This window comes from Papaver somniferum, chromosome 5 (assembly GCF_003573695.1).
Source record: "Papaver somniferum cultivar HN1 chromosome 5, ASM357369v1, whole genome shotgun sequence".
NCBI classification, from domain to species: Eukaryota; Viridiplantae; Streptophyta; class Magnoliopsida; order Ranunculales; family Papaveraceae; genus Papaver; species Papaver somniferum.
In genome coordinates this window covers 196,074,437-196,096,339 of record NC_039362.1, presented here as the reverse complement: position 1 = coordinate 196,096,339, position 21,903 = coordinate 196,074,437, and the positions used below count along the sequence as shown (strand labels likewise).

At 37.0% G+C, this 21,903-nt stretch overlaps 1 protein-coding gene, 1 non-coding gene and 1 pseudogene across 2 annotated transcripts; 1 reads left to right on the top strand and 2 right to left on the bottom strand.

Moving 5' to 3' along the window:
• Nucleotides 1–10,588: 10,588 nt before the first annotated feature.
• Nucleotides 10,589–10,661, bottom strand: TRNAK-CUU. The gene has a single exon. It is a non-coding gene; the product is annotated as a tRNA-Lys (tRNA).
• A 554-nt stretch (nt 10,662–11,215) lies between these two features.
• On the top strand, nt 11,216–15,792 carry LOC113278429 (annotated as a pseudogene).
• A 3,456-nt stretch (nt 15,793–19,248) lies between these two features.
• Nucleotides 19,249–21,335, bottom strand: LOC113284199 (gamma-interferon-responsive lysosomal thiol protein-like). The gene is made up of 5 exons (XM_026533613.1): nt 20,889–21,335; nt 20,636–20,701; nt 20,378–20,518; nt 19,742–19,834; nt 19,249–19,650 (listed from the first exon to the last, which is right to left on the bottom strand). The coding sequence occupies exons 1-5, from the start codon at nt 21,204–21,206 to the stop codon at nt 19,453–19,455; spliced, it is 816 nt and encodes a 271-aa protein (XP_026389398.1). The 5' UTR covers nt 21,207–21,335; the 3' UTR covers nt 19,249–19,452.
• Nucleotides 21,336–21,903: the final 568 nt, after the last annotated feature.

The following is a 21,903-nucleotide window of genomic DNA, read 5'->3' as shown; positions in this document are numbered from 1 at the left end:
CTTAGCCTTATCAAACCTTTTTGTAACAAATCATCAACCTTACCTTGTAAAATTTCATGCTCTTTAGGACTTAACCTATAATGAGGTTGATTGGGATTAGAAGTTCCAGGTATCACTACAAGAAAATAACTCATTAGCGACGAATTTCCGAGCGACGTACACAATTTGGTCGCCAAAGATAATTAACATCGACAATATGCATTTTGGTCGCAGGAAAAATAATTTTGCGACCTAAAGGAAATAACGTAGCTACACGGGTCTAAAATGGTCGCTAAACTTTTTAATTGGCGACCAGGAATGATGTTGTATCTAAATTTTTAAAAAGGAGACCAAAATTGATGTCGACGGCAAAATCCTAATTTCGCGACAACATTAAATATCGCCAAACATGCTTTTAATGTAACCGCAAGCTAATCTATGTTATTACGTGAGAGACGTGCATGAGTTGGTTATTGAGTGGAATTTCATACATAAATTTTTCTAACTTCTTCCTAATCCCACGTCCTATGACTTTCTCTTCCTAGTTTTTTTTTTTGTTTTCGTTCATAAGTGACTGCTCTGTGTTTTGTTTTATCCTATCTCCTCTCTGAATTTTCAAGCGAACTTCAGTATCTTCTTTAATTGCCCTGCCTGATCTAGTAAATTAGTTTCCTTGTCATTTACTAATTCATAATTTTAGCATAGAATAGATTAATTAAGAGAGATACGATGGGATGAAGGAGGATTCAATGAAGAAATGGGCTCAAAGATATTGTTTTCCGTGTTTTACCATTGGTTTGTGATTATATATGCATTTTTTCCTACAGAACAGAATTTTTGCTTTCAATGATCTCTTTTTTTAAACAATATAAGAAGTTAGTATAACATAAATCATTTGTGTTTGGTTTTGTAATTATTGCAGAACAAAGAAAAATAAAACCTCTAAGATGCTATCGGAACAAAACGAATCTTAAAAATTTATCGTGCAATTGGAACATTAGTGGGTGACTAATCAGAGTGATTTCTCTGATATTTTAGATGCTGGAGAGTCGAAGATTGCAGATTGGAATTAAACAGAATGGAAGATTGGAATTGAACATCCACTTATTTACTTTTGTATCATGATCAGTCTACTGTAGCACCATTAGCATTTTTCTAATTTCTTTTCCATTAAAAATGTATACAAATTTAAGAATCGACTGTGTAAATATTTTTCTAAATTTTGTTACGATTCACCCATAATGTCATCATGTATGGAAAACAAGGTTCAACTAATAAATTCTTGCGTTTCATTCCACTTCATCTTCTTAATGTTCACATTTTAATTTTTATACGTATCCAATACATTGAAATAAAATTAATTTTGGGTCAAAAATTACTCATAAAATAAAGGTGTATACAATCTTTAATGGCCGCAAAATGGAGATTTAGGCTGCGAAAAAATGGCATCGCTACCTCAAATACTTGGCCGCTAAAACTATTCACTCCACAAAAATACATTGTCGCTAATAGTTCTTATTTGCTGTAATATATTTTTTGGTCGGTGAATTTAATTTGATTACCGACCAAAGGTTACTTTTGTCGCTACTTTATATTTACTGACAAAATAAACACTTTTGTCTCCAGTACCATTCAGCGACAAGCAATTCCCGACAATTTGGACGACCAAAATTTTATGTCGGCAAAATGTATTAGCGACGAAAGAAGAGCATTCCGCGACAATTGGTTTTGTCGCTAATTGGCAATTTTCTTGTAGTGTATAAAGTCTATCTTATGTTGTAAATCTCTAAGTAGAGGTAAAACATTTGGTAATTCAGCAGGAAATAAGTCACTAGATGAAGATAATAAAAGTTGTATCTTGTCTGGAATCTCCACCATAGGTTTAGCAACTTCGTGATAGCTTAAAGAATGAGTTGGTTGCAAATATTAAACAATGGTAGCAACTAATGAAGTTGTCTTCTTATTTGTTGGCTCCTTGATTGAAGTAGAAGATTGTAAAGGCCATACAACTTTAGTAAACCCTTCATGAACGAAATTATAAGTATTCTCATAGCAATTATGAACAACATGAATATCATACTGCCATGGTCGTCCCAACAATAAGCTTGCTGCATTCATGTTAATAACATCACATAAAGCATAATGTGAATAGCCAGGGAAAGAAAACTTCACTAAACATTGATGAGTAATTTGCTGAGTGGATGAACTGTTTATCCAACCAACGGAATACGGTTTTGGATGAAGAGTAACAGGTAAACCAAGTTTTTCAACTATATTTGAAGAAACATAGTTTTCTGTACTTCCACTGTCAATTATCATGTTGCAAAGCTTCTCTTCAATGAGACAATGAGATTTGAAAATATTATGTCTTTGAGAAGAACATGGTTCAGTGATTAAAACTGGTTGAATTACTCCAAGAAAATCTACATCATAAGTCTCATGTTCTTGTAGATAAGTAAGTTCATCATCTCCTAGTGCATCTTATTCTTGTGTATCTTCTGGAATTTCATTAATATATGCATGAAACATGCGACAATCACTATAAGTATGGCCAGTTTGATTGCACTTGTTACATCTATCCCCTCGAAACTTTGAATAAGGATTAGACGGTTTAGTTAAAGGAGGAAACTGTTGTTGATACTTATTACCTTTAGTATTGTGAACAACATCTCTTTGTTGAGTAGCCTGATATGGCTTAGTAGATGGAATATGCATCATCGGAGAATTTTCTGCAGGTAGAGATGGTTTACTGGAAAGATTTGTGATTTTAGTTTTGAAAGTGGTAGTAAAAGTTCGTTGCTCGGACTTGAATAGATTTAAAAACAAAAATATATACAAAATTGTCACAGGATCAAGAGATACTAGGACTCGGGATTTCACCAATTCTTATACTCATGCGATTCATGTATTTATTCTAAACAGTTATAGCTTCTAAACATCGACTCTTTATTTGCCAAAATAGATTTTAAAAATATTAAGTGTAAATCTTAAGCATGGACTATCAAAAGGATTAGTCCCAAGCATAAACCATCAAATGAAATCACAAATAATTAAGAAAAATCATAATTCAATTCATAATAATGCAAATAGTCATAAAAGAATTAAATAAAATTACCACATGCATGAAAAATGGCTTCCTCCATCATCCCAGTATTGGGGTTTAGCTCCTCATATTAATCACTTGCTCAAAATACATGTTTATAGCTCAAAAAGTTGATTAAAAGAGTGAAAAGAATGAAAACAGTGATTTTGCGACCAACAGACGGCGTCCAGAAAAGAACGATAATGTTGACGCTGAGAAAATAAGACTGCTGTTGACGCTTTCTTTTAAGACCCACGGCCGCTAGTCTTTCCTCTATTCAAAGAACGACTGTCTTTGCAGGTGTGTTCTTCGTGTTCTTCGAGCTTTGTTAATGGCAGCAGCAGCAGCAGGTACAATTCCTGCAACTCCTCCTGCGCCTCTCTGCTGGCCTCCCAAGCTTACCCAAACTCTCGACAACCTCTATACTAAACCCAAGGGGTCCTTTTATACCCAACAGGCGCGTTTAATCTCGCCATAACTCGTCATAATTCTCATTAAACCCGCTGTCCAAAAATAAACGATAGTTACCATTTTTAGAAGATTTTCACGTCAACTCTCTCCCTGCACGCTCCAAATTGCCTTCTCCACTCATCATCACACTTCCTGATCTAGCAGAACTCCCTCATGCACGCTCTAACTCCAATTATTCTTGCTTACAGTGTGTGTTGCTCTGTTTTGGTTTGGTGAATCGAACCAGGAATTCTAGACAAATTTGATCAAAACTGATGCCCAAAACATGTTCTCTATGCCATATCACATCTCTATGCCAAAATTCAGACATTGAATCGACGTATAACTGCTTCATTTCTTCGATCGAAAATCTCCTGAACTGTGAACAATTTTCCCGCCAAAAATCAAAATTTGAATTTTGAAGAAGACTGCCCCCTATCCGTCTCTGGAGTGCAAATAGCAAATTCCCAACTGAGATGCCCCTTAGTAATTGGGTTGCCCCTTAACCAAAATGAGAGTCCGAATAACAAATGTCCTCTGGGGATGCTCCGCATAATTTTTCGAGCCGATTTTTCCAAAATTATTTATTTCCAAAAAATACCTACAAACACACAAAACTCCACAATAAGGACGAAAACGAGTACTAACAACACGAAACAATGAGGACAATTTAGACACATAAATGCGTCTATCAATTTGGTGCTTGAGTTAATGGAAAGATGAACTATAATTTAGTTCTTGTGGATCAACAACGACTGTTGATCCCTTTGAATATGGATCAACAACGACCATTGATCCCTTGTCACCCTGGTAACCATAAGAAGAATTATACGGTCTGACAACTTTATAGAAATGTTGATAACGAGCTTGTCGTGGAATTGCTTGTATAGAAGTACTCAGTACACGCCTTTCAATTTTAATAGGTTGCTGGATGGATTCAACCATTTTAAACACATATGTGTCATCCCCTGTTGAATTAAGGTGTTCAAACCTTCTGTAAAACGTGCAAATAATTGCTCTTTTGTTTCATTCAATTGGTTACGAACAACTAAAGCGTATGATTCAGTTATATATTCTTCAACCAATCTAGCTCTTTGTCGACAGTTTTGAAGTTTGAGAAACAGTTGTTGCTTATAATCTTGTGGTAAAAAATTATCTGGTAATAAATTTCTCATTCGTTTCCAAGTACGCATATGAGGTTTATGAGCATTGCGCCGATTTTCACCGAGTTTTTCCCACCAAGCTACAACTCCACCTTTAAGTTTATACGCAACTTGTTTAACTTTAGAATAATCAGGAGCTTCCATGAAGTTGAAAAACGAATCTACTTCATAAAACCAATCCAGGAAGTCTTCAATTTTGAGGCCACCATGAAAGTTAGGGATATCATCCTTCAACTTATATTCAAGTAAAGTTCCATAAGAACTCATATCGGATGTTAGTCATTTTTCGTCAATCCACTATTGTTCTTGGATTTCTTCAGCTTTATCATCATCATCATGGTTGATAGGTAGAACAACATGTTTTTTGTTAATAAATCCTTCCAACGGCTCTTTTGTTGAAGATTATGGGAGACATTCTCAGGAATATAATCATTCTGAACAAAAGAAGGTTTAACTTTAGTGGTTTCACCATCTTCTTTTTTTCTTGTTGTCTTTTCTCCCTCTTCTTTATCATCGACTAATGGAGGCATATTAACGTCATGAAAACCAGCATGTTTCCGTAACTTGTCTATGCACTCTCCTTGGAATACTAACCTCTTTTCGATAATGTCCAATTTTCCAAGTTTCGTGTTAAAACTATCCGAAATAGCTTTGATGTTTGTTTCATTGGCGTCAAGTTTGGATTCAGTGGTCTTAAAAGAATTCTGAATCTCTTCAAGATCAGCTTTATAAGTGGTTGATCAGCCGTTGAAGTGAATGAAAATTTAGGGTTTTTTTGAGGTTATGCGGCTGTGTAAGGATCTATTTTTAGATAAAAACTAAAAACGTTGTATCTGATACCAACTAGTGTAGTACAGATAAGGAGAAAGAAAACTAGTTGCTAGGCTTGTGAAGATAATTTAAGTTTCGTCAGAAACTTGATTAAAATCTGATTCAAGGATCTAGATTCTAAAGGTTGTAAAATTGATAATTGAATTGATAATAATATTGATAATAAGATTTGTCTCTAAACAAGAAGGCATAACCTTTAAATGGGTTCACAAGAACCGACTAAACAGAAAAGAAAAGGAATTTTACGTAAACTAGGAAAGAAAGCGGCTTGCAAAGCAAGTAAGCCAAACAGAATCGTTGGATCAACTGTTATAGTTGATACTGCCGTAAGGGATCAATAATCATTTTTAATATTAAATAATGGATCAACATAAAGAGTTGATACAGAGAAAGACGTATTACATCACTAAGATATCCCACGCATCTTTAGACAGAGTGAACGTAGTCACATGATGCTGAAGATCTGGGGTAATGGCATGAATGATAGCATTTAAGTCGTCAGAATTTTGCTTTGCAGCGAGAATCTCGTTAGGTTCATATCTACCAATATCCTTTGCAATAGAGACACTGTCTACTGTAACCATTGGAGGATCATAGCCATTAACAACATAAAACCATGATCGAAAATCACGCGCTTGAAAAAAGGCACACATAGCAATTTTCCACCATAAGTAATTTAAGCCATCGAAGACTGGTGTTACGTTTATAGAGATATCACTTTTTTCCATAGAGTCAGATCGCTACAAACACAGACTTATAAGGTCTCAAACGTGTTTGCCTGCTCTGATACCAATTGAAAAAGCGGGGGTTTAACAACCACCTCCAATATTTTGTTTAGCAATCTGTATGGACAAAATCCAATATAATTCCAAGAGAATCAACTAGACAATCAGACTCAATCAATCAAAATATATCCTAATTTCTCAACTCAATCTGCAATCAAACAAACAGGAATTTGCGAGCACAATTGAATATAAGAAATAAACGGTATCAAACACCAATATCCAAGTTTCATTGAATTTAATCAACAACCAAAGGTTGTATTCACTATTGATTTAACTTAACACAACTTGTGATATTTCAATTATTCAAACAAATATAATGCGTAAAAGAAATAACATAGAAACCTAAAATTTTGTTAACGAGGAAACCGCAAATGTAGAAAAACCCCTGGACCTAGTCCATATTTGAACACCACACTGTATTAAGCTACTACAGACACTAGCATACAACAAGTTAACTTCCATACTTGGAATAACTTGCAACAGTTAGCATACAAGTACGCATACTACGCTATATCAAACCATGGTTATTAGTTCTAAACTCCCGTTTCAATCATTGAAACATTCTCGGAAAACGACAATAGTTGTCTCACACAAACTACTAGCTTCAAAGAAATTTTCAAGTGATCGAATGATCAATACGAAACATTTCGAGTCTACATCAAATTATTGTCTCACACAAATCATGTAGATGTTACCCGGAGATTTTCACGTGATCATCTTTTGACTTTCGTCAAGAATATAAGATGAACTTGCTTGAACCAAAATCTTACCAACACATATTTCGAGAAACTCAGCTCGAAATATCAAATGTGTATAATCGAAGTCTATATAGATATACGACTTTTGTCTTAAATATGAGATGGAGTAGACAGAATTTTGAGTGATAGATGAGTTCAAGTCTTCACATACCGTTTGTTGATGAAGTTCCACAAGCTCCCCTTAGTATTTCTCCGTCTTCAAATGATGAACGACGTGAAGTATAATGCTCAACTACACTTTCTATCTTAATATGAGACTTAGCTATAAGTAGACTAGGAATCAATACTTGTAGTTTTGGAAACTAAACTTGACAACAAACTTGAGATAGAAACGCTTGCGAGTTCGACCGAGCAGTGTTCTAACAGGCGTCATCTTCAAAAATATCTCCCCCACTATTACCATATCTTTGTCCAACACCACATTAAAATAAGACACCGTCATCGACAACACCATACACCACTACCTCCAACTATGATTTTTGTTCTTCAAACGTGCTTATCTATCTAAAAGAGGAGTATTATGTTGTTATCTTCAATCAATTTCACATGATGAATATTCGTTAATTTCCTGACCCAAATTCATGATTTTGATTTTGGAACATCATGTTTTTTTGATTGAGTTTTGAAATGTGGATGGAATTTAGGTTGGAAATATTGTTTGACTATCATTAAATCCTTGAATGTGGCAATAAGATAGAATTATGTTTGAATATTGTGGTCTTGAGATTTATTTTAAATTTGGTTTCAACTAGGTTCAAAGTGAATTGATATTTTTGGTGATGGAAATGATTTATATCCCGAGGAATTTCTATCGATATTCCTCCCGCTACACACAACTATTGTCCCACCCCCTATATTTCCATTGTGTATCCCCCGGGGCTGTGTGTGTCGGGAGAATTCTCGGTTGGATTCTTCGACCAGTGTAGTATTCCCGTTTTTGGTGAAGTGTTAATTTCATCAAAGATATATGTATTTTTACATAAGTACAAGTGTATGATTGATTTTATGGTTAAAGATGACATTTAGTAGTCATATTTATACTAACCTTTGACTTTGGGTCAAATACATAAGGGTGTTGTTTATGATCACAAGAAAAATGTCTATTAGAGTATAACATGATTCCAAATCAGTTCTCTAAGTATACTATTCTCTAGTATAATATGATTCTGACGCCACTATTTACTTTTCATTATGTAACTCTTTCTTATTCATATTTGGTTGTTATCTTCGTATACCCAATTAATTTTTTACTTGTGCTTTACAGAGATTCTGCCATTGGAGTTGAAGCCTGTAGTCACAATCTCACCCACGGTAAGATTCCAAGGGTTAAGAGATGATTTTTGAAGCTGAGAAAGAATAACTAGAAGGGTTTTACTGAAACAAAAGTGTTATTAGATTATTTTTATTGGTGTCAAAGTTCTATAAAACTGATCTTCTGGAGCAACAAACAATAATGATTATAATTGGAAATCTGATATTCTTTTCAAATACATGGTTATTAAAGTATTACAGATTTAGTTTTGTATTTAAATTCTCAAAAAAAAAATTCAAATCAAATATGTACCACAACTCATAATTAGAGTTGTCAGAAGTGACATACAATTCAAACGAAACTTGTCAAAGAAATGACATACAACTCTTCCCATAGTTGTCAAAGAAATAAATTGCAACGAAAGCAGAAGTTGTTAATGAGATGACATACAACTCTAACCATTATTGCCAAAGAACTGACTTACAACTCAATTCAATGTTGTCAGAGAATTACATACAACTCAAACCATAGTTGTCAAAGAAGTGACATACAACTCTTACCGTAGTTGTCACAGAAATTTCTACAACCCCAACAAGTGTAGTCAAACATAAGAGTTGTGTTAGGCATTAAGACGTAATTTCCAAAGAAACTCGTAAATCATATGACAACTCTTTTCAGGAGTAGTTGATCACCATTTCTCCCGTAGTGCTCATACCTATTTCTTGCTCTAACATACTTAAACTATATATCAGCAATGAGTTTTAATATTTTTACCTCTTACACAACTGAAGTTTCTGGAATATTATAGTTTTCTGTCTGTTGTGAGATTGAATTTTATTTTACTCATTAGTTAAGGTCCGTGGATAATAAATATAAGACTTTACCAAAGAAGGTTCTTTGAAGCCCACTTTTGTTTTTTCTCTATTTGCAATATTATGAGAACTTCCAAACTTATGTCAGCAACGCCTGCAAAGGTACTCCACCAACAGCTTCTCAAGGAAAAGAACTGGAGATACACATTAAAGAAAAATCAAATCAATTGGTTGAAGTTACCTACATGGACGAAACATCTCCAACCACTAAAATCATGTCTATGGTAGCTAAAAGGGAGGCGCCAAATAAGGTTCTGAATTCCAACTGGTCCCAACATTACCTGGAGGGTTGGTATGCCACTACGTACAACTTACGATCCATTGTTTTAGTGTTACACAAAGCTCTAGATTTCTTTTGCATATTGCATTTCTATCAGAAATAATAGCAGTGTTTAGGCACTGGTAATGTTGGGGTTATAACGATGTTGTTTGCGTTAGAAAATAACAGGACAAGAAGCCCGCCTAGCTCAGTTGGTAGACCGTGGTCGTGGGTTCGAGTCCCACGGTGGGCGCCACCCTAAATTTTTTCATTTATCATTTATGCCCGCTTAAAAATTTTCATTTTCTTTTTCTTCCTAGTTGATTTTCATTTATTTATTTTTCTCCTTAGTTGCACCGTTTGAATTTACTCTTGCAGATAAATCTTTCTAGTTGAGATCTTTCTGTCCCTTTTCGGTGTGTAATTTTTTTGGTTCAACTTTAGGTTTGGAATTTATGCTTAGTTTTCGTTTAACTTTAGGTTTTGGATTTATGCTTGACGGGCTCCCTCACACTTTTATTATCACACTATCTCACACGTTGGACATTATTTTTGCGGATAAAAGCCATACCGCAATGGATTTGAAGCTTATATTTTGGAGATATGTTAGTATTAGAAAGCTCTACTTTCACACCGAAAATGAGGATATTTCGAGAAATATAACCCCACCATCTACTATTTTGAAAATGAGCCATAGAAAATCAACATATTTTTGGCCGTTGAAATTAATACTGGTAGATTGTGAGGTTTTATATTTCGAAATGTGCTCATTTTTGGTAAGAGAAACATATCCTCGAAATATTAGTTTCAAACCCGTCATGATCTGGTTCTTATTCATAAAAACAACGTCGAACATGTGTAATGGTGCGAGAATAAAAATAAAAGTGTAAAGTGATCTTCTCTTATGCTTTTTCAGTTTTTTATTTTTTTCTTGCAAGCTACTACTTTTTGGTCATGTACGGATCTAAGCTAAACAGAGGCCATTATTCTTGCGAGAATAAAAATAAAAGTGTAAAGTGATCTTCTCTTATGCTTTTTCAGTTTTTTATTTTTTTCTTGCAAGCTACTACTTTTTGGTCATGTACGGATCTAAGCTAAACAGAGGCCATTATTCTTGCCGGCCAGAAAAGTGTACAGAAAAGGGACAAAAAACTGAACGCCCACCGTGGGGCTCGAACCCACGACCACAAGGTTAAGAGCCTTGCGCTCTACCAACTGAGCTAGACGGGCAAGTTGTTTAGTGACTCTTATATTTGTCCTCAACTTCAAACCTAAAAAGAAAAAAGAAAAGCACCACATCAAAGCACATTTCCAAAACTCGATCTGGGCCATGAACTCTCTCAGATCCGGACGAAACATAGCCAATGGCAGATCGCATATCCCCAAGTCCTATACAAATCTTAGGAGGCTGCGACTTGTGAGTACTATAGATCGAAATTTCCATATATATATTTGTTTGCCCACAGAGAAAATCAAAGTGCACCGCTGAGAAAATCTCTTCTCTCTGTTCTCTTTCGTTCTAATATTTCACTCAGCCAGAGATATAATCACACTATCAGAACTTCAGAAGAGAAGAACAAACAAAAAGTAGAATAAAAATAAAAGTCAATCTTTCAAACCTATCTCCCTATTCGCGAAACCCTAATTTCTTCTTTCTATTATGGGGATTCCGCTACTCTTAAATATCTGGCGGTGGTGATTCTAAATCTCAGTTCAACTCAGCCTAGTTTTTTTTTTTTTTTTTTTTTTTTTTTTTGTTATTCTTCACTGGGTATTGATTTAAGATGAGCCTTCAGCCTATAGAATGTAAATTCATCACACAAGAGGTCTTCGTGAATGGAAAAACGGAAAAACTAACTTTAAGCTACCAAACTCGGTGTCGATGCTTCGATTTCTATATGAGCTTTGTTGGACAATGGTCTGTGGAGACTTGCCTTTTCAGAAGTGCAAAGTAGCATTAGATTCGGTTGAATTTTCTGACAAGGCAACGAATGAAGAAATGGGTTCAGTTTTTGCAGATATTGTGAGTCAAATGTCTCAAGATCTTACAATGCCTGGGGAGAACCGTGCACGTCTTATTACAGTGGCCAAGTGGCTGGTGGAGTCTGCGTTGGTTCCATTGAGGCTTTTCCAGGAGCGTTGTGAGGAAGAATTCCTCTGGGAATCTGAAATGATCAAGATAAAGGCACCAGATCTGAAGGCCAAGGAGGTCAGAGTAAACACACGGCTTCTTTACCAGCAAACAAAATTCAACCTTCTTCGGGAGGAGAGCGAGGGGTATGCAAAACTGGTAACCCTTCTTTGTTTACCACAGGATGCATCTGGAGCAACTATCAGCACAATTAAGTCATTAATTGGACACTTCGATCTCGATCCAAATCGCGTGTTCGATATCATACTGGAGTGCTTTGAACTACATCCGGACAATAATCACCTTTTCTTAGACTTGATACCTATATTTCCCAAGTCCCACGCTTCTCAAATATTGGGGTTCAGGTTTCAGTATTATCAACGTATGGATGTGATGAGCACTGTTCCATCAGGGCTTTATCAGCTTGCAGCTGCGCTTGTTAAAGCAGACTTGATTGATCTTGATAGCATATATTCACACTTACTTCCCAAGGACGAAGATGCTTTTGAACTCTATGACTCGTTCCCCGCAAAGCGTTTTGATGAGGCTCACAAAATTGGCAAAATAAATCTGGCTGCTACTGGTAAGGACCTGATGGAGGATGAGAATGTAACAGTAGATATTTATACTGCCTTGGATATGGAAAGCTCTGCTGTTGAAGAACAGATTGTAAACAATCAGAGTTTGGGCCTGCTTAATGGATTTCTTTCTGTAGATGACTGGTATCATGCACACATCTTATTTGATCGTCTCTCCCCTCTCAATCCTGTGGCACATGATCAGATCTGTAAGGGCTTGTTTGGGATTATTGAAAAATCAATCTCGTCCGCCTATGCTGCTGTCCTCCAAACAGATCATCAAAATATTCATCTTCCCAAGGAACTATTTCAGATGCTTTCTGCTGCTGGACCTTATCTTTACCGCAACACTCTACTGCTACAAAAGGTTTGTAGAGTATTGAGGGGCTATTACCTATCCGCATTGGAACTAGTGAAGAATTGCAGTGGAGGATCAGTTTCTCTTGCATCTACCACTGCTGGGATTAGAGATCTAATCAGCACTTAAGAGTTGCTAAAGCAAAAGTGGAGGATGCTCTTGGTACATGCATACTTCCTTCATTGCAGTTAATACCTGCAAATCCTGCAGTGGGCCAGGAAATATGGGACTTAATGTGTCTTCTGACATACGAGGCGCGTTATCATTTGTATGGTGAATGGGAAAAAGAAAATGAGCGAATTCCAATGGTTTTGGCTGCAAGACAAACGGCAAAGTTGGATACGCGGAGAATCTTGAAACGGCTTGCGAAAGAAAATCTAAAGCAACTAGGTCGAATGGTGGCAAAATTAGCTCACGCCAATCCAATGACTGTATTGCGGACGATTGTTCATCAGATTGAGGCATATAGGGATATGATCGCACCTGTTGTAGATGCTTTCAAGTACTTGACACAGCTGGAATACGATATTTTGGAGTATGTAGTAATATTTGTGCGATTGGCTTCAGTCTTTGGCTTCCTTTTGGGGACACTTGTGTAAGAAATACCCTTCAATGGAATTAAGGGGTCTTTTCCAGTACCTTGTTAATCAGTTGAAAAAGGGGAAGGGAATTGAGCTTGTCCTCTTGCAGGAGCTTATCCAGCAAATGGCAAATGTTCAGTATACAGAGAATATGACAGAGGAACAACTGGATGCAATGGCAGGGAGCGAAACACTACCCTATCAGGCTACTGTATTCGGAATGACCAAACAGTAAGGCATTGGTTAAATCTACCAACAGGCTAAGGGACTCTCTGCTTCCAAAGGATGAACCTAAGTTGGCACTTGCACTTTTGTTGCTCATAGCGCAGCATCGTGCTCTGGTTGTAATAAATGCTGATGCACCATACATTAAGATGGTCAGTGAGCAGTTCGATAGGTGTCATGGGACTCTTTTGCAATATGTGGAGTTTCTGAACAGTGCTCTAACTCCAACTACTGCCTATGCTCAACTGATACCTCCGCTAGAGGATCTTGTGCACAAATACCACCTTGACCCAGAGGTGGCATTCTTAATATATCGTCCTGTCATGAGGCTGTTTAAGTGTGCAAGTGGCTCTGATCCTGATGTATTCTGGCCGTGTAATAATCTTAAAGCGACAAGCCGACAACTGTGTCAAACGCGCAGTCTGAATCTTCAATCCTGACTAGTGAACTGGTTCTGGATCTTGGTTACCCGCGCAAGCCTATCATGTGGTCAGAGCTTCTTGATACAGTCAAAGAAATGTTGCCTGCGGAAGCGTGGAATAGCTTATCTCCCGATCTATATGCCACATTTTGGGGACTCACACTTTATGATCTATATGTTCCTAAAAGTCGTTACGATTCTGAAATCACAAAGCAACATGCTGCTCTTAAAGCATTAGAAGAACTTTCAGACAACTCTAGTTCGGCTATTACCAAAAGGAAAAAGGATAAGGAACGCATTCAAGAGTTGCTAGATCGTTTGACCTATGAACTCCGCAAACATGAGGAAAATGCTGCATCTGTGCGCCAGCGGCTTTCCCGGGAAAAAGACAAGTGGCTGAGCTCCTGTCCTGATACTCTGAAAATTAATATGGAATTTCTTCAGCGCTGTATTTTTCCTCGATGCATTTTCAGCATGCCAGATGCTGTTTACTGTGCCCAGTTTGTGCGCACTCTACATTCTCTTGGCACCCCATTTTTTAACACTGTTAATCATATTGATGTCCTAATATGCAAGACCTTACAACCAATGATCTGCTGTTGCACCGAATACGAAGCTGGCAGACTTGGAAGGTTTTTGTTTGAGACTTTAGAGATGGCTTATCATTGGAAGAAGAAGGAGTCAACATATGAACGTGAGTGTGGAAATATGCCAGGGTTTGCCGTCTCCTACAGATACCCAAACAGCCAACGCGTCACATATAGCCAGTTCGTCAGAGTACACTGGAAATGGAGCTGTAGAATAACTCGATTGCTGATACAGTGCCTGGAATCAAATGAGTACATGGAAATTCGAAATGCTCTTATTATGTTGACAAAAATTTCAAGTGTTTTCCCAGTTACTCGAAAAAGTGGGATTAATCTTGAAAAGCGGGTAGCTAAAGTTAAAGGGGATGAAAGAGAGGACCTCAAGGTATTGGCTACAGGTGTTGCTGCAGCTTTGGCTTCACGAAAGAGTTTGTGGGTTACAGATGAAAAATTCTGTATGGGTTATGTTGATCTAAAACCTAGAAAAGGCCAATGTGATGAGACCATGGCTAAAGTTGCTCAAAAGACTGGGGACTCTGAGCTGAAGGCTCCAATTGCTTCTCTTACAAAACAGTCTAAACATGACGGAATTAAGGATGAAAATAAATGTGTTAAACCTTTCACTAGACATGCTAATCCTCCAGTAACATCATCCAGTGAAAGGCCTATGGATAGGTCAATGGAAAGACATGGAAGAGGACGTTCAATTGAAAGAGTCCATGAAGGAATTTTGACTGAGTCAAAAAACTAAAGGATGATAGGAGTAAACTTCGTTACAGTGAGTCGCCTTTACAAAAATCCTCCCATCTCAATGACCGTTTTAACAGACAAAACTTGCCTTCACCACCGCCTCTGCCTTCACATATGGTTCCCCAATCAGTTAGCAGTAGCCGGAGAGATGAAGATGCCGATAGAAAGGTCAGTAATACAAGACACATGCAAAGGCTCTCCCCTAGACATGAAGAAAAAGACCGTAGACGGTCGGAGGAGATTTCTTTAGCTTCGGATGATGCAAAACGAAGAAGAGAAGAAAAAGTAAACATTCCGAAGGATGACTTGGACACAAATGCAGCATCGAAGAGGAGGAAACTTAAGCGAGACCACCTATCATCTTCTGACGTCGGTGAGTATCCAACGGGAGCGCTACCCCTCCCTTCCCCTTCTGTTAATATGTCACAGTCATTGTACGATGGGAGGGAACGGGCAGAACGGAATCCTTCAGCGATCCAACGAGCAGGTTTCATGGAGGAACCTTCGCCGAAAATGCATGGTAAAGAGGCTGCCAGCAAGATAACCCGTTGTGATAGTGACCAACTTTATGAAAGAGAATGGGACGACAAAAACAGGCTGAGAGTTGAACAGAAACGAAGGCATCGGAAATAGTTAAACTGATTTACTTCGGTTTAACTGCATAAGTGATAACAGATTTACTTCGGTTTTTTTCCTTCTGATCTATCAATGTATCATTGGTGTCCGGATATCTTTTCTGTAAAAAAAAAATAAAATAAAAAGTTCTGAAACCTGCTTCGGGGTTTTTAAAGGGATTCTCATCATCATTTATGGTGATTTTATGTTGGAAGTTGGAGTTGAGAATGGACTTTGAAACAAGTTTCTTTCTTCTTCTCAATACATACTGGCTTTATGATTTAAATTACATAAATGCCCCTATTTTATGCTTCATTTTTGCTTTACTGGTATGGTCAAACTTGACTTTTGGTTCATATTTATACTAAGTTTTGACTTCTGGTCAAATGGCCAAGGGGGTTGTTAATGTTTTTACACTTACTCAAAAGTCAAATTTAGAATTTTACTGATCACAAGAAAAGGATGTTGATGGGGTTATCAATTTGGTTGGGGGTGTTCCAAACCAATGGTAAGGAGGATTTTGTACTTATAGGTTTTGTTGCCAACTTATAGGCTGTTTGGATAGCATATCTGAAGTAGTTTTATAAATCAGTTTGGTTGTTGAATTTTAAAACAAATTTTAGAAGTCGACAAGTTAATTTTTTGTGAAGTAAAATAATTCTGCTTCTGACTTCGACTTCTGGAAAAACAGAACTGTATCCAAATACGCTATTAGTTGAAAATTTTGAGACTTTAGAGATTATTTTATCGGAAGAGACTTGAGAGTTACGTGCACATATCATCACAACTGTCCTTTCCTTCTTGCATGGATTACCTCCTACACGCATCATGCATGCTTCCAAGTTGAACCATATTCTGGCAAAAGCTAGTCGTGTTTTTAATGTAAACTTGGATTATGGTTGGTGGGAGACCCACATCAACTCTTTTTCTATGCGAAGTTTATATTGGTTATAAAGCGTTAGAAAATTGATAGGCACGTTTTGAAGATCTTAAGAAGGAAGGAATATTTTTTGGGGGGATTTTAATAAAGTGCCACACTTTCAATATGATGTTTAAGAAAGTGCCATTATTTTTTTCAGAATTTATTTAATGCCACACATTTGATCCTTTCCATCCACTTTTTTTCCGAAAAACGGTTAACATCCGTTAGAGCATAGGTGACAGTAATTTAGCTTAGTAAAAGACATTTACGCCCTCGAATCATCACACTGTAGTGAGTTAAATCAAGTCATCATTGCTAGTCATTAGCAAGTTGAGTCGTGAGTTGGAGCTAAATCAAATCAAGAACTCATATGTAACTCGCAACCAAAGTCGATAATAACCATAAAAATCAAGAACTCAGGTATAACTGGCCCCTTATGTCAGCGTCAACTTTCAGAATACATCCCTTTGGAGTCGATGTACACCATCGTCTTGAACTCGGAAGCACCTCCATTCTCATCCAGGATCTGTAGACAGCTACCATTCACGACTAATCCAACCAAAACCCCAAATAAGAATTCAACCATCCATACCAAACTACTCTCTATTGCCTGCAATCATTAGTTGATGGAGTTGATTCCAACTGTATTCACGGCTGCAAACTTCCCAGACGGCCATCCTTTCTATTGCTCGACTTCATAAGCACCTTCCATTTGTCCTCATGTTTTCTACTCCTCAGAGACAACTAACACGAGCAACACCACTTCAGCGAAACGCATTCGAGACCCACAAAAAACAACCAATTATCTTCTTCACAGTTGTGCATTAGCGAGACAGGCCATCTTACCCATGATTCTCACTGCGATAATTTCTCAAACAAATCATGCCCTTTTGACACGAGCTAACAGTCCATCCACTTCTCATTCGACTGAATCTCAGTCCATGCATTAACCCCAAACTCAATTCCACCCGAACTTCACCATTTAATCAAGAGACAGATCCATAAACCAAGTCTCGTCTTTGCTCCATCGACAAGACGATGAATTGAAACCACGTACTGCACTTCTCTATAATTGAAATTACCCCTTCATTCTTACTTCAATCTCTCCTTGCACCGATTACAACAGCTCAATCATCTCACCACTCTTGCTGACTCCGATGCCGCTCCATAGCCCATATTAATCAACCCCTTAATTAACCCCTAAATTCCACTATTCAATCAATTCCTTAATTAATCATCTATCTAAACAATAAATATATACTGGAGAAAAGGAGAAGAAGAAGAAGAGAAAAAGTTAGGATTTTGGTTCTCCGTCAAAACCTAAGTGAATAGTGAATCTAATAGACAAGAACGAGATCGGATTTTCTTTTCTATGTTTTTTATGCGATATCTCTAAAGATCGAGGGTAAATAGGTAAAGATGAATACTTTTTTTGACTTGTTCAACTGTTATAGACTGGTTTGGTGGGTCCTGACGGAAAATGTGACGGTTGTGGCATTTTATTAATTCTAAAAAAAACAGTGGCACTTTCTTAAACCGCAAATTGGAAGTGTGGCATTTTTTTAAATTCCCATTTTCTTTCAAAAGATGTGTTTGTTCAGTGCACTGATATAAATAGGGGTACGTTTTGGGCTTGAAGTGGAATTTGAATCTGTCTTGCTCTTCAATGTGCGTGTCTACGTCTTACATTAAGCCTAAACTAATTGAGCTGAAAATGACGTTGATTCATTAGTCCTCTTAAATATCTGAATAAGATGGGCACAACAAAATTACAACTAATCTTAATTATGGCGTATATCTAGCCGCTAGTACTCCTTCAGTTTCCCGTGTGTCCTCGAATACGTAAGATTCTACTTCTAGACGTGGTGCGAAAACGATTAAGGATGTTTCGCTACACTCTTTGTAACACTTTGTTACGCAGATCCAACATGTTTTGTTTCAAAAATGTCCACCTTAGTGACCCGACCCATTAACAAACGATGTTGTAGAATTTATTTACTGACCCAAATTATGTACCTAAAGTCAAATCTATCACAGTCCCAAAATGTCTTAGTAAGTCTCTAGAGTAGTAATTAATTGAGACTAGTACTAGTAATAACCCTCCTACACGCGTATTGAGTTGGTCTGATCAAGTAATGTTGTATTTGTTTGATTGGGAATGTCTTGTATTCTACGATGAAACATCTCGAGGTGGTGAAACGCTCACGCTTCAGTAATAAGCGAAATCATGATATTTCCAGAGCTTAATCTTAGTATTATTGATGATTTCCCATATATTGATTATAACCTCCCGTGATCAGTCTCTAGCTAACTATGCCAGGCTCAACCAAGTAAGTGAGGTTTGCTAGCTTTCCGGTCAACAAAATGAAATGGAAAAAAAGAAACAAAAGTTTAACAGCCCCTCGAACCCCACCGGAAAGCAAAATGAAATGGAGAGAAAAAACATAAACGCCCACCGTGGCCGTGGGGCTCGAAAACCCACGACCACAAGGTTAAGAGCCTTCAGCTCTGCCAACCAACTGAGCTAGACGGGTAATTTCGTTCTACTAACTCAACTAGAATACTAATACCAGCAGTTTCTATTAACCTAAACACACAAATGCTCAAACTCTGTAACCTCTCAAACAAATAATCACAGCTACAAACCACTTCTACTGGTAAATCAATATCCATTTGATTCAAAACAAATAACACTGTTATATATAGTCCCAACAATTCTTCAACACTGCGATTATTTAGAATAAGATGCCCACTATGTACAAAATGATATCTAAAACAGAAGGAAGACTGGCATCAAGTATTGATATGTATGAATCTTATATCCGTAATGTTGGGAGCATTTCGATATATTACTCAGAATTTCATTTGGCGCCTTGCTTTAGCCATCGGAGACTTGATATTAGTTGTTGGAGATGTTTCCTCCATGAAAGTAACTTCAAGCATTTGGTTTGAATTAGCATTAGGGATGATATCCATTCGCTGTCCTTGACAAGCTGCTGGCTTAGTGCCTTGGTAGGCGTTGCAGACGTATGTTTGGAAGCTGCGATAATCCTGCAAAAAGAGATATAGTCATTTTCAAGGAACCTTATTAAGTTTTGTGTTCACATATGAAAAAAGCGAGAACAAGAGGGAGCTAACTTACATCATAAAGGGGAACATCATTGACGGTCACCCATGGAACATATTTATGAGGGGGGTTAAGAGCCCCTGTAGCCTTTGCATATCCTAACTCAAGCTGCACAACAAAGATGTGCACAATGTCAAATTAGCTATCCTAAACTTGAGATATAGTTCAGATTGGTTAAATTCAGATAGAGTTCGCAAATAGATAGCCATAACTGGATTCTCATGACTGAAAAATTTGTCATAAAGGAGCTTAAAGAAGGATGCAAAATCACACATCTCATTGTGCTGGTAAGGAAGGCAATTCGTTTTAAGGCATATTTACCACATCAGCTACTGCCCAGATCCGAATAACTAGAATGCCCTGTTCCTATATCAACTTTCCAACATAGCAACAATCTTTTTCCTTGCAGTTTACTCATTTCATCTTTCATTGAGCCATCTTGCAATGATCAGCAAAAGTACTAGAACACATGTTATTTACTTAAACCTTACAGTTTAGCGACTAGGCTCCTCATGTGCCAATCAGCTTTAACCACGCCAAACATATAACATAGAGATCTAATTTTTTTCATAAGCATAACAAGGAATCCAACAAAACCCAAAGCTTCAATTTAAAATGAAACACAAGTCAACAACAGTTTATAGTTTATACCTGTTGTCCCAACCCACTGTTGTAGCATTCATTAATAGGTTGCTCTTCATAGCCCAATTTTGAGTAACAAGATTTCCATTGAGATTGCTGGCCGTTGTAAACAAAGGTCTCCACACAATTAATGAAATTGAAATGCTTATCCTGCATCACAAATTCAAACTAGTGTGAGTAAAAAGTACAATTTGCATGTTCTTCAATCACCTAACATCAAACATAGAACTCTGAGAGATCAAAAGACAAACACAAATGTTGGGTTACCTGAGCAGGCCAGACTTGCAGTGCACATGCTTCCACTGTGTTCAATTCACACTCAGTTGGTCCATGCTGCAATCATTCACACAACAATAATTTCAAAAGCTTGAGCATCCGTAGATTTTTTTATCAAATCAGATCATAAATCTCATTCTTATCAAATGAATTTGAGAACCTTTCTTATCAAATGATTTTGAGAACAAATCATCAAAAATATGGAAATTATCTTCAAGAAGATTTAGAGTAGAGATATATATACCTGGCAGGTGATGACTTTGTCAAAAGTAATTTTGGCATTACCATAAGGAATGAGTTGCAGATCGATGATATCAATGAGTCCATTTGTGAAAATTTGTGGTAAATAATTCACCATGAAATTTGAACAATAGGGACACAGAGTTTCATAGTGAAGTGCTAGAGTAACTTTACTAGCATCTGAAGAATAAGCAAATTCCGATTCCTTAATACCAGATGGTGATGATAAGACTGTAATTTGAGCTGATGATGATTGAATAGAACAGAACAGAATGACTAGAGTCAATACAAAGATTGAGGATGAAGAAGAAAAATAGCCCATGGCTGTATAATCTTGATGAAACCGATGAGATTTGTGAGTATGGAGTGGGATAGTGGGATTGGAATAGTTTGGGGTTTTTAAAGGGATTCACATCATCATTTATGGTGATTTTGAGTTGGAAGTTGGAGTTGAGAAGTGACTTGAAACAAGTTTCACTTTTTTTCCGATGGTTTTATTCCATAAGTGACATAAATACCCCTAGTTTTATTTTATCTTTTTGCTTACAGGTATGATGAAAGATGACAATTCATGGTCAGTTTTATACTAACCTTTGACTTTTGGTCAAATGAGGAATTGTTTTAGTTTTTTCACATACTCAAAAGTTCCTGGTCAAAGAAAAACATAGACACTAATGGGGGTACTAATTTGGTTAGGGGCGTAGCCAACCAATGGGTTTTATCTTATAAAGATTCTTGGTACACCCTTAGCGAGTTGGTACCCCCTGTTAATAATTAAAAAGAAATGTAATTTATTGGTTTCTAAGTAACAGTAGCTGGTGCCTGGTGCGGGTGGTACAAAACTGAACACTTGGTTAAACAATCATCCTGTTTTTTAGTTTTTCATTCGTTTGTCGTTGAAGAATATATTACGTGCAAATAACATCACAAATGTTGTTCTTTCCTTCTTGCATGGACAACCTTCTACACGCATGATGCATGGTTCGGCTTCAACCATATTCGGGTAAAAGCTAGTGTTT